This window comes from Opisthorchis viverrini (genome assembly GCF_000715545.1).
Source record: "Opisthorchis viverrini unplaced genomic scaffold opera_v5_30, whole genome shotgun sequence".
Taxonomy (NCBI): Eukaryota; Metazoa; Platyhelminthes; class Trematoda; order Opisthorchiida; family Opisthorchiidae; genus Opisthorchis; species Opisthorchis viverrini.
The window spans coordinates 1,361,769-1,375,617 of NW_008751686.1; the positions used below are offsets into that span (position 1 = coordinate 1,361,769).

The 13,849-nt window shown below is 41.9% G+C and overlaps 1 protein-coding gene across 1 annotated transcript in view; it reads right to left on the reverse strand.

The window, feature by feature from the left end:
• Positions 1 to 13,849, reverse strand: part of T265_02459 (hypothetical protein) — a gene marked incomplete at both ends in the record, with an annotated part of 117,398 nt that overhangs the window by 60,521 nt on the left and 43,028 nt on the right. Inside the window, 2 exons of the mRNA XM_009166708.1 lie at positions 5,989 to 6,094; positions 7,242 to 7,396. Of these exons, the coding sequence (XP_009164972.1) occupies positions 5,989 to 6,094; positions 7,242 to 7,347 (212 nt within the window). The remainder of the gene's footprint in view (positions 1 to 5,988; positions 6,095 to 7,241; positions 7,397 to 13,849) is intronic.

Sequence of the window (13,849 nt, forward strand, 5' to 3'; positions counted from 1 at the left end):
TGATTATCAACGTTCTCTACAACATGACAGACCGTCATCCTGGAGATTCGTGAGGTGGTCGCTGCTGACAGTTAACAAAGAGAATGAACCATCTGTAGAGTGCGATTGCTTTCTGAGATAGATTAATTCACTTACAGAATGAATTCTTGATTAGAAACACTTCGGATAGTCTAAAGTTGACAAACGCAGAGAACTGATTTTCGCTTCGTTTTGTTTATGCTAATCACAGGCCGGATGAATTAAACCTAAAGTGATAACATTACACTTCAACATTACTAAGTTTCTCACACCGAGGAAAGTTAGCTGTACTGACCTTAAGAGCAAAACGGTTTCCATCACAGAGCTAGAAGACTAGTTTTATAAGCAGAATACTGATTGGTAGGATAAACTACAGGAGTTTCTTGCAACCGTTTGCCACCCTTCCAACTGATGCTATCAGTGCATACTTTGGCAGCGGTGCGTAATAGTTTAGTGGCTTATCAGCGTGTTGACTTTAAACACAATCACCCTATCATCTCATTGAAGATGAGGAAGTTGTGCCGAACGCGTTATTGTGCACAGGTCATATGGAATTGTTTTTCCGAAAATAAGGTAAACGTCGTCCAAGTAGCAAATTCGAAGCCCAGAATTTCTCATTGAAAAATTCTGATCTTTCTGAGGAGAATGTCATTATCTCAATGAACAAACCGGCGATCATAGTAATCTCTGAATTTTGCACTACGAATCCAGCTACAAACGCAATATTGACGATAGGCTCGGGGATTTTTTCGTTTCTTAGCATATCGACAAGAGAGCCGTTACGTAGCGATCTAGCAGTTTATGTGCGCTTTCCAGTTCCGCAGTCCTCAGTGCGTTAGGTTTCACGCAGAAACGTTCTAGGATTGACTCGTTGGCAAACTTACAATTAAGTGAAATAACGAGCGCCAACATAATTTGTTCATCCCATAGTTTCTTGTGGTACTGCCGTGAAGAGATACTATTCTCTATCCAGAAATAGGATAACCAAACTCTACCCAGCGGTCTTTCATCAAACCGTTCTTTAGGGTTCCATGTAGTAAAACGGTGAAGCGGGGTGGCTTTACGTCCTCGTCTAATTTCGGTTACCCATAGAATTGCTTAGTACTGGAGTTGCTGACAGTCGTTTTTGGCCGATAATTTCGCCTGGTAGTTATAGTTTTCTGAAGGCCGTATTGCTGTCGTTGAGTAACTTTGTGGTGTTTTCCGACTGGTTGACTTATGTGTGGCCGTATTAGCTAACAGTCGGTCGTTTTTTTCGGTGAGATCCTTTTTTTCTTATTTTGCTTTCTTATCTGCACTACTAAAGTGAGGTAGTGGTGACGAAACTTTTCTTTTCGCACTTTTCTGAATGCCTCGTTTCTTTTTTCGTGGATTAGTCTCCGCGGTTTCGTCCCGGTTCATCAACGGTATGGTTTTTTAAATCCTTTGTTGACACTTTTCAACAACCCGGACTAATAAATCCTTCAGCTGTAAAATCTTTTCGTTGGCTAGCTGCTATGTTACCCGAAAGAACCATGAAGGCTGAGATACTTCTAATTTGCCCAAGAGCGGATAGGAACAGTCGAGATGCAGGGTTCGAACGGCAGACCTTACCCACTGAGCTGTTGCAAGCTCTATGTACTGGAGGGCATACAGTCAAGTATTCAGACCAACTTTTAACTTGATTTTTCACTTCGCGCTTTCATTGACATTATGATTCAAATCGCTGCACCACTCTCAGTCTGAGCAATCACATCCTTTGCTTGTCGACAACATAGAAATTATTCACCAAATCCAGCCTTATTGTAGATATTTTCGAGCGATGCATTGCAGCTTGGACAAACTGTGTTGCAACAAATATTTCCTAAAGTCACGTGACTCTCAAAATCCAGACAAAATAAGGTATTTTAATCCTTAAATTTGGTTTTAGATAGCACCTAATATCCTTGGAGCGAATGGACGACTAGAAGACAGCTCGATTGCAGTTTCATGGGCTTATTTAGTTTGGTACTTCATCTCCCGTGCGCTTGGTGGTCTCTGTGAGTAGTGTGATCATGAAATGTGGCGAACGAAATTCCGAGCACTGATGAGCTTATGAACAAAACAAATCTAGGTTGAATGGGCTTTTGTTTTACTGCAACTAGTATCAAAATTACAGAATATATGTAGCGTGTAAATTGTCGCCTTCCCTCCGATGCAGTTTGTAGGTTCAAGAACGTACAAAACAGACTATTATCCATACGGTTAGGTTTCTTTTAAATTGGATGACAACACGCGCAAGAATTTAACTGATAATGATGTTGAAAAACGACTAGGTTTGTATACTGGCTGGTAGACTGACTTGTTCCGCAGTATTAAACAGCAGCAATTTTGGACCAGGATCCAATGAATCTTAGATTTATCTTAGGAGGATTATGGAATCTTAAGCGAAAGCGAGTGAGAAAATTCAGCACTACTTAACCGTTTTGCCCTGTACACGTGCCTTCACCATCCCGGCATCACTGCCGGCCTGAAAATATGAGCGAAAGTCCCCATCAGCAGCAGTATTAAGACCAAGTACTTGTGGTATAGTGGTGAGAGCTGACACAGTGTTGACTTGACTAGGTTCTTCGACTTGGCCACTTTCTTAATAGCACAACGATCTTCACTTGAACCGTGGTACGCAGGCCTAATTTATTCATTGCAATTTGTACCATGTAACCGGCTGGATCCGGTTTCCTCATTGACGGTGGGGTATCACACATTGGGAGGTGTTGTCAAGACAACTTAAGGGTACTACCCAATCTCTTGTTGGATGACATGAAATACATCTTCTCAATCGCTTCAAGTTATAAACTAACAAAGACTTCTGGAAAATGCTTGTGAACAGTGAGAGACTTTTGAGAACACCAATCCAATTTTTCGCTAGTTTTCTTCTTATCTACTAGACTGGAAACTATGGTGTGGACGTAAGGGACGAAAAAATAACCGTTGACACGAGGAGACACCTCCAAACTTCCGAACAAACATACAAGTGCACGGAGTGACTAGTCATGGGTGCTCATGCAACTTTCTGCATGCATTTTCAAACTTCCGTATATTTCGTTACGCTATGGCTCAGTAGGTCTATACACGATTACCATAGTCTCTGTAATGGATGTCCATGATGGCCAGGTACACCAACTCTCATGAAACGATGAAATGCATTGCTGAAGTTTATGGTGGTGTTTATGTTAATCGGACCCTCTGTCAGTAACCTAGATAGAGACATTCGAAAAAATCGTTCAGCTGTAACACCCGGTGCCTAACTGCCATGCCACCCAAAGGTTGCACGAGAGCTGGGATACTGCCAGGTTGCCCAAGCCTAAACAGGGGGAGTCGAGAGGCAGAGGGCAGGTTCGAACCTCGGACCGTCTGATCGGCAATTTCGCGCTCTAACCACTTCGGCCGTCTCGCCCCCCCCCCTCTGTCAGTGAACTCTCATTTATGCTTTATGAGAACCGATAAATACAGATGAGCGAATCGGTAGAACTTTCGTCTGGAAGCCATAGACTGGAGATACAGTTCTTTATCAGTTTGCCCACACTTAGGAAAAGACAAAATTTGCTTTGCCCCGTTAACAGGGAACTGGCTCACACAAGACAGCAGCACCTGTTGATTATTTCAATTGCTCTGTCCGAAATGCGGGCAAGTTATTTACAAGCGAGGCATGTTCGTGAAAACACCGGAATGTAGTAAAACAAAGGTCAAGTTGCGTAAAACACAATTTTCTGACGTTGATTAGGAATAACCGCCAAAATTTTGTAATATTTTCATTTTATTTTCGGGGTTAATGTTCATCAGTTGTCTATCTGTCATTACTATGCTGAAACTGGATACATCTTGCACTGCTTACTTAGAGGAACAAAGTACGCGTAGCTCTACGCACGTAAACACTCATCTGTCAAATATGGACAGAAACACCATAGAAGACATTCCGTGGTTCACGAAATACCTTTTTGACACGAGTTAATTAGTGTGCGAGTGTCAAACGAAGCATCATTCTAACTCAATTTCCGACTACGACATTCCATTCAAACAAGTCATTTGTTTATTGCAAATTTGTTTATTGCAAAGCAAGCTCCTTATCGTGCAAACATTCATAAATATGTGGTGGTCACACGCTGCCTTTCAGTGTATGCAAACCAAGCACTAGTCCATAGGAGCTGTTTTAGATTATCGAACTTCCTGTTCGTTCTCGTTGCTGCGCATTGTGTTGCATCGTATTGTTCTGAGTCTATTTTACCTGTACTGGCATACTGTATTGGATTGGTTAATACATTATTGTAAGTTAATCAGTTGCTTTTCATGTATGCATCCCCAAATAACGTGCCCCAACACTCTGGACATTCAGGAGTATTCCGCCTACAACAGTGCAATGCAGACCAAAGCAATTGTTGACTAAGAGTAGCGAGGTTTTCCACTCTTGGTAGGAGTACAGCGAACTATCCGACCACACTTAGCGAAGACTGTGTTTCTCAAGCCTTTGAGGAGATTTGACAATTACGGGACACAGCTGATGACTCTCGAACTGTCGCTTCCTACTCCCTCCAAGCTTTTCTTCCACGTATAAATTGGATACACAGAGTTCAGTTCATCTCGCAAGTGGCTCAGCGCGAACCGCATGTGGCCGTACCTATTGTGAGAAGGGTCCATCAGCGTGGTTCGATATATCGGGTCAACCCACAAACGAATGTCAACCAAAAATGCAAACCACAGCAGGCTTCGAGAGGTTAATAGCAGTGGGTATAGGGACTAGTTTCGTCTATCCTTAAGAATAAAACGAAGCTTCAGAGATCCCTGCCCTAACTTTGTATAATGGAAGTATAATATTTCTTTTCGCTTGTGGGATTAAAATGTGCGGGGTGGACTAAAAAGCTTGCAATTCTTTCTGCAAGATGGGTCGGTTCAAGACTAAAAGACGTCTTACGATATTATCTGGACTGCTAGGTCATTTGTGCAGTCAGAAAGCACAACAATTTATCAAATCGTGGTGGTGGTGACTTCCGGACCAGACTAGCAATAGGTATATAATGGCATAAAAAACTGTTTCATTCACTGTTTTCGGGTCTTACAGGGCTTAACATATGTATAAGCTTGTGTACAAAGAGTGTGCGCAGCCATATATTGGATCGAACATCCAAAATCCCAAAGAGGACTCGAATCTGCAACTTTTGCAGTCAATCGCAGAAGGTTTCTCGTCAGGGAGTGTTCATAATCTGTCGATTTCAATAACACTTAGTTATCTTTGCTGTAGGAAAGCACATTGAAAATGCTACTCGAATCTGTGGATATTTGGCATCATATCGCGGTTAGTGAGGTTACTGACCAAATCCCTTGAAGTAAATCGGTAACTGTCAAACACTTTTACAAATTGTGGATCATTCAGGGTTTACACTGCTGACGGATCACAGCGTGGGTAAAAAAATGGATCACCTAACGTGAGCTGTCTGATAAAAAGATGGTGGTGTCAGATTCTTTCCGGGTGTAGTTACCATACTCATGTTTTGATCATTAACTGAACAGTGGAAGATTCAAATCGCTTCTAAGAATCAAGTCCCCAGACAATCCTGAAACCGCTGTAAAGTGCCCATAAGGCTTTTGGGAAAGGATGACTTCAGTTGAGAGAAACCTTAGAGTCACTTGAGTTCACACCAACGGAGCCAGAGATTTTTCAGCAGGAAGGTTGAACCAAAGCTGCGAAATCATCTTCTTCCAACCGAAATTTAAATTATCGATTTAAGCGTTCACACAAGCTTGGCCGTTTACTTAAACACCCTGACTGGTAAAATAGATCATAATAATCTTTCTCCTGAAACGTGAAACCGTGGTTGCTCCTACATTTGTTTTCCGTACACAGGATAATTAATCTTGTATTGGTCTGGGTTTTGAATTGAACGGAAGTCGAATGAAGTGACATAAGTGGGGCACTGTGGTGATTCTGACAAAGAAGTGTCTGATATATGGACTCACCTTTGAAGGAAGCTGAAGTTTTCCTCATGTCTGTGGAGACAAGACGACATCATAATTTGCTGAAACACGTGACGATCCAGTGTCCATGCTGAGGCTTGTGTAACGGCTGAATAAGGGGATCGATAAAGTGTAGGAAAACTTTCAGTTATAGACAATTGCACCGTATTGCTAAACGCAAATGTCATGTAAATTCCCCGTATGACAGAGGGTAGTGTGAATTTTTTCGGCATTGGCATCCACAGATATCCATGTAGGAAAGTTAGAATTCAGGGCGGACATTCACTTCAGTACAATCTATCAACGTCATTTGAAAAGGTAGAAGTAGCTGAAGTCGACTAAACCGGCTGGTGCACTTTGTGGGTGTGTCCGTGTTCCTCTCAGCAGAGATATCCTTTTCCCAGGGTCATAATCAAAAGGACTGAACAGTGCTTTCCCATCCTTATTGTTTGCTATTGCATGTTGTTCTTCACAGAACTGGATTACAATCGATTAGGCGGCAAAACCGAATACTAAATATTGTTTCCGAAAAGATTAAGGGGTGATGTTATCCTGAAAAGTTATCATTCCATGAAACCAATTCGTCCACCTGAGGTTCATGAAGCTAGAAATTAACGCTGTCTCCTTCTTACTATCAGACAAGTTTCGGAATCACATAGACCTGTAGTTTAGCGGGTCCCTTCGTACAAATTGTCCAAGAGAGTTCCGTAAACTGTGGTCCTGTTGGATTTGCCTCAATATTTTGTGTATTTTTACAGACCATCACTCAATATTCAACGAAAATCATCCTGAATGTTACAGACACCAGGATGCAAAAGCAGCGCAATGGATTTTCATATGTTCTGACGGCAAGCGTGTCACGGACCACTCACGCGAAAACAGATGAAGCTACACATGGTCGGTCTGTTGTATTACTCTAGCAGAATAGACCACGTAAGGACGGTTGAAGGTTTTCAACAAGCCTTTGAAAGTTCATCTGCCGACCGTATTTTTCCTGGTTTACATCGACGCAATGCCCTATTCGGCCCAGTGTGAACCACTTATAGCTATCCGTTATGCGCAGGCGTCCAGTGTATTTACCACTGGATTTTTGCCAGTAAAACCTTACTAATTGTAGCGAAATTGAGCGTAAACAGTTTGACAAAGCTGTTTACTGATCGGGCCGCCGGTTGATAAGTCGAATTAAATGGCCACCACATGGATTAGAACAGTTTTGCGTCTACTGGTATGATTTGGTGTTAGGTATGGTAACTCACCTCGAACGGACGCAGTTCGGTTACAATTGTACAACAGAGCCAGTTCACCAAACGCTCGACCTACGTCCATTCGGCCAAGTAGCTGATCATTCTTCGTTACTTCCATCCACCCTCTGGAAGTAGCTGATCATTCTTCGTTACTTCCATCACACCCTCTGGGAAAAAGTGAACAAAATTTTGCAGTTTCTAGTTAAACAAACTTTGCAAGCAGTTCAATTACATAATTTCGAAACGCGTTTTCTAACCATTAATTTTAGTCAGAATGAGTCCTCAAACTCTTGCAAATGCTCCCATTTTTGTGAACAATAGTATTCGTTCATGAAAATTCCCAATGACATTAATTCACTACACAGAACGCTTTGAAAGAAGAATCTACGCTTGTCGTCTAACGGCAGCAAAACAACCTATTTTTCATTTCCGAGCTGTTTCCACAGCGATTTGACAAAAAGGATCTTGTGTCAGTTCGTACGTGATATCTCAATGTGGATGAATGTACAAGAATGAATACTGCTAGCGGTCTCGTTTGCTAGTGGGGTTCGAATATATTTCGTTTTGTTTGGTGAGTGGATCTGTGTGTTGCTTGTAGAAGCAACAGTCGAACTGAAAAGAATTGACGAACAAAATGAATGACTGAGTGAATGGATGAATGAATGAAAAGCTTTTTAGAAGCTGTCGTGACGCGCAGTTTGGCAGGCGACACTGAAATATCGCCCCGGGCAGCTGATTTGACCTGAAAACTTTGAAAATATTGAGTCCGCGAAATAGTTTTTCAAGGAAAAGTGGGATATTTTCAAAAGACGACCAGCCTCCACAATGATGTGCCAAATTCAAAAAACACGCATCATAAGGTCAGATTCTTTTATGTGTTTAATATTCGTAACTCTATGCAACTCAGTAAGAAAGATGCGCTTTTGCATTTGGTTTCCTTGAATTCACATAGTTATATGCTTGTCTTGCGTGCAACTCAGTAATATCAGAAAAAGGATGAGGGAACATAATCCCTCAACACAACACCACCCATAGTCTTCCTGAGAACTAATTGACAGTCTAGGTCGAGTTTCACCATATAGGCTCCATAGTGTAGTTGCAATTCCCGAATTTCCATAAACATTATGTTCTACGTGAACACAATAATCTACAAATTGATTTGGTGTTCATGGGAGGCTCAACTGAAACTTGTAGGAATCTCTGGTGAATCAAAATCTCCAGTTAGATTTGGTTGCTGTATAAAAACCGCCTGATACCCCAGCAGAAAAGCCATTCAACACGCAAGGGTAGGAAATTATATTTGATCGAAACTAGGCGACTACTTGATGAGCTTTGTTAGTAGTGATGCGTCAGATGAATACATTGATTTATCTACCATCTTCCCCTTTTACCCGTTAGAGGGACTTCATTCGGCCCATTAAGTCTAAAACTATCACAAAACAGAAATTCAGCTGAAATCAGATTAAGCCTTTCGTTAGCATGCAATTAGAAGATCAGCCTACAATCCCCGTCACGTCCACATACCTGGTGGGCACGTGGTCAGCTAACAGCAAATTAGAGAAACACGTGACAAATTCTTCCCTGAAGAATTCGAAAAAAATTGGTGGATTCATAAGCTGAATTACCATCTTTCTTGCTCCAAACGCAAAAATGATTAAATCTCCCAAATGGTCCCGCAATCTCAGACAGTACTAGGCTAGTCACATGGCGAGCGTAGTACATACATGAGTACCTCATTGGTCTAAGTAATGAAGCTGTCATCGAAAGCTCACAAAATCTGAAACGAGAGAACGTTGCAAACACAACTACAAAACAACTAGAGATCACAATAGAACTAATTCTGGTCAGTGGACGATTAATCGCACACAGAACAAACATAGGACTTGGAAATGTATTCATCACACGAACCTAGATAAAGATATTCGAAAAAATCGTTCAGCTGTAACACCCTTTTGGTGCCTAGCTACCATTCCACGCGAAGGAAGCACGAGGGCTGGGATACTGGTTGCCCAAGCCTAGACAGGGGAAGTCGAGAGGCAGAGGTCGGGTCCGAACTACGGACCCTCCGGTCAATAAATTCGCGCTCTAACCACTTGGGCAATCTCGCCCATCCAAAAAGAAAACGATGGTTGCGGAAAAAATGTAGGACAGCCCACTCGCTGAAAGAATACTCAAAAAACGTTTTTTGAACACCACAGACAAACCTTTACGAACCACTCGGTCTCAATTGTGACTGGAATTTACGGGACTCATTGATTTCGCCACTAGTTTTCTGCACCAGAGCAATCACAGATGTTCCATAGATGTTCACAACATTGTAGATACAGTGTGCCAGTATACCTAGATTTCTAACAGTGATCTTGAACTCACAAACTGCAGATTGACTAGTTCAGCACTTTCAGATGAATCCAGACAAGACAGTTGTTGTTCATCGTTCCATCGTTTCATTCTATTTCCCAACCCTTTTTCTACCTGTGTTTCAGTCATAATAACTCCTCTTGACCACAATCTTCCTTATTTAGTCAGCATACTAAGCGTCGAACTCACACTTGCACTGACGCGACCGGCCAAAATCTTGTCCTTTTTCAAATGTACTCTATTGACAATGTGTGCTCATGGTTGGTTATGAAGCATTAGTAGGTTATTAATGAAAAGTCTTTCTTGAATTGGCGAAGCAACTAGGTACGTTTTCAAAGTGCGCACATCTTATCTCGTCAAACCGGGAAATTTGATTGCGCTCGGACAGCTTCGGATTCAATGGCGTTCTTCTGGGACTACCTTGGAAATCACTGAACAAACTGCGCCGTTATACATCAACAACATGACTAACTAAATACACGGGAATAAAGGGAACATGAAAACCTGATTTAAAAGAGCGCCGTTTTGCTGTTGAATTGCACCTTCTATGCCCGAGCAAGTGAGCACAACGGAATACTTATTGACACATTAAAAAATGGAGACAGAAGTCCTTCGCACATGACTCCTCTTCAAGAGCCGACTTCTATCCCATCAAAAGAGTTCGTTGTTCTCGTTTCAGTAGGAATTTCTAGTCAGTTTTGTCGTGGATGCTCTAGAACACCAAAATACGATGATGCACATGTCATTAAGGTCAAAGCTGGATTGGTGGCTGCTTTGAAAAAGGAATGACAGTATAGCATTCAGGTACTATTCCACGCTGTGACCAACAATTTGTACACGGGTTCGGATAGCTAGCTCGCTCGATACATCTTAAAGTACAGCATCGCCACAACTCTGTAACAGAAAACTATCAACCATGTAAATCAGCTAAATTATTGATGCAGTATGCTACATATGCTACGAACAGTTATAACATTCTCATGTAACGATGTGTGGCACAGTTCGAAGTTATGCACGTTCTGAAACACAGCCCGTTTTGATGCAGAATGTGTTGCGTTGGAACTATCTCATTACGTAAACCAGCTGCGGTCACCGTATGGGAAGCAGAAACTAACACCACACCAATAGTTTGGAAAACCGTTTTTCGTCATCTGTGGGAAACTGATGCAAGAGTTAACACGCTGATACTGTGAAGGGTTTCGTGTTCCATCACACCGAAGATGAACTATTCATTTCGAAAGTCACGGTTAATCCTAATGGAAGACAGACTTCCAATCACCGTAGAAATATGTTCATCCGGTGAGTGATGAGGAAATTCGTGATTTGCGTGATACCGGTGGTTCTTAACGCCGATGGAGTCTCGATTTGTACGGCAGACCAAACTCTGGTAAAATACAAATGTTTATGCATCCAGCGCTGTACCAAAGTGACAGGATGGGCTAGTAGAAGTTATCCGCGAGTAGGAATCACCTGCCGATTACGATTGTGCTTGTTTTCGACTCAAAATTGTTTCCGGTCCGTTCTACCGGACAACACGAATTTGAAAACGCCTATGAACACCAAAATTGGTTGATAACATACAAGCACGCGGACAGTCAGAAAGGTCCAACAACTAATTATTCAATTCTACGTCAAAACAAGTCATCGTTTGGTTGATCGCTAAATTCACTTAAAAGTATAATCGGTCGGGTTCAGTGCTTGTCTTTGTCCAGTTCAGCCAATAAAATTTTCAAGTTTTCGAATCTGTCCACAGGTCTTGACCACGGCCATTTTGAACCGTTCGCGCAATTGAACTGTTCATCGTCTGGATAGTTAGCCTGCAGCGTTTCTCAACCAAAAGTGAACACGATCTGCTCGCGGTTAAGTGGGAACTTCATAACTACAGTTGCGCCTTTATACACCTGAAAGGCATCTGCTATTTCCTGATATTAGGGAGAGCTTCCTCAAACGTGCAGTGGTCCATTCATGATCCGCGGTGCGTTGTCGTTTGGGAAACTCGCACTCGATGGGCTCGTTGGGCAATTTGGTTCAGGGAGATTTCGCCGTTCTTCTGATTGGTCGGATCACTGCCCCTACCGCGTTGTATTATATCTTCCTTTCACTTGGTTTGTTCATCCGGTAAAGTTTTTGGATAGTTTCCTATTATCGTACTGATCAGTTCGTTGCCATTTTATTTAGTTGTGGCATATATTCTCCGGATTAATTGATTGGTTGCGGTTTCCTGTTCTCTTCATTAGAGCGGGTATCCTTGCATTTGATCGGTTATGGGAATCCCTCAATTTGGTATTTTTCTGTGTATGTTACGATTGAACTGAGCTGCTCATTCGGTTTCCTGTGCAATTTTAAGCCTTTAGTTATCTAATCCCTTCACATTCGGTGTTCGATAGATTGGGTCACCTTTAATGTTTGTTGCTTATGGATGGAATACGCTCATAGCTGTTCATTGTTCTTGCTTGAGCTAGTGTGTGAGAGCCGTGGAACTCGTGAGCTTTCTGAACTTGGTGCATGGAAATATATTCACACTGGTCGTTTATTGTAGCACCATGCTTGTTTTCATATACTCTCAAGACATTTTTCGCTTGTCCTAGGTAGAGTTTGTCACAATCCATGGCTTAACCCACTGTTCTTCATCAGGAGATCCAGTTTTCCCATTGATTTTGACAGTTTCATTCGGAGGTTTGCGCTTGTATGCGCTTGTATACTTCGGCAATGTCCTTGACCTAATGGATTATGATTCGTTTGCTCTCCGTTTGTACTATTGAGACAGCCTGACATATTTTTCTGAGCAGTGACCAAATAGCATGGGTTGGATATTCATTTACTTGAAAGTCTTTGTATAAATACCATCGCAGTACGTCTCAACCCGGTCAAATGTATCCGAATGTAGTTCTCTTTGGGCAGTTTTGGACACACTTAAGGTCAATCAGAATTCTGTCCGTGAACACCTTGTATGTGTAGATCCGGGTTGGTGACCGATAGGATTTTCCGTACGATTTGCAATTCAAGTGCAACAACTAGTTCTTCTTCGGTGAAAACGTACGATGATGTTAATAAGAACAACGAATTGTTATATATGTACGCACTTTAGAACAGGAGATGAAATCCACAGTGAGGTTGCTGAAAGGGAGCAGATTATCCAGTGACATCCACTAGACAAATGCTCCCTAATTGCAGAGAAAAAAATCTCGACTTTTCGTGTAGTTCGATAGGACAATGAGCTGGCCCAACAGAGTAGAACACATAGTCCTCAGCAAGCACTCGTGTTGATACAATGCTTGAGACATCTTCAGTCTGCTTATGATCGAGCCAGTCCATCACTCAGACAAATTACGATTGTGTCGGACGGATAGTGTGCCGAAATTTACCGTCATTTTCGAACAACATATGCCCATACGTATAATATTAGAATCTTTCTGGGTTAGTGGCGTTGGTTTTGTTATGTTTCTTGTCTCGTTCGTCCGGCTTCGTCTCGCTCACTTGAGTAAAAGTACTCCAGTGGATATTTTCATGCAGCCAGTCACGGAGGGGAGACTCACGAGCTAAAAGTGAAGACACTCGTTTTACTTTTTCCAAATTGGGAATTTGAAACAGTTCCATGAATTCAATACTATCGGGAAATTACCCATAACTTGTGACTCCCCAGTCAAATTGAAGCTTTTTGACGAAACTAGCATGTGATGCAGACCTAGAGTTGTGTGAATGATTTAAGAAAATCTTTGGATGGGGGTTTTCAGAAATGTGCCAAAAAGGTAGTTGACTGAGTTTTGCTAGATCTGGAAATCTTGTATTTATTTGACGCTGTATCTTTCCGAAACTTATGTAGACCGTGGCAAAACAAACAAAAGCGATTTAGAAGTGTGGTTAGAGTAATACAAAGATCATCGTTGTGTCTCAAACAGTCAAATTCTGCCAACTGTGTGGTGTTTACTTGTAACACATTATTGCCGTAAGAAAGAGGACCAAAATCCCGTTGGTAATAATTTCATGTTTTTCGGCAAAATACTGTTATTCCAGAAATCGCGGATTTTCGTACAACTGTAGGTTTCGATAGTAGAACCTTTACTTCCATATATCTAACCAGTCACTTTGGTCTTCTGGTAATATATCTGTCAGTGTCGACAACAATTTCCAAGTTTCAAGCCACTCAAGTATGCCAAGAATAGAGCCGCTATCGTGGTAATAATGAAACGCAACTGTCGGCTAGCCGTTTATTCGACTCTTTCGGGTCCAGTACATCACTGCTACGAGAACCTCTGCCTTGG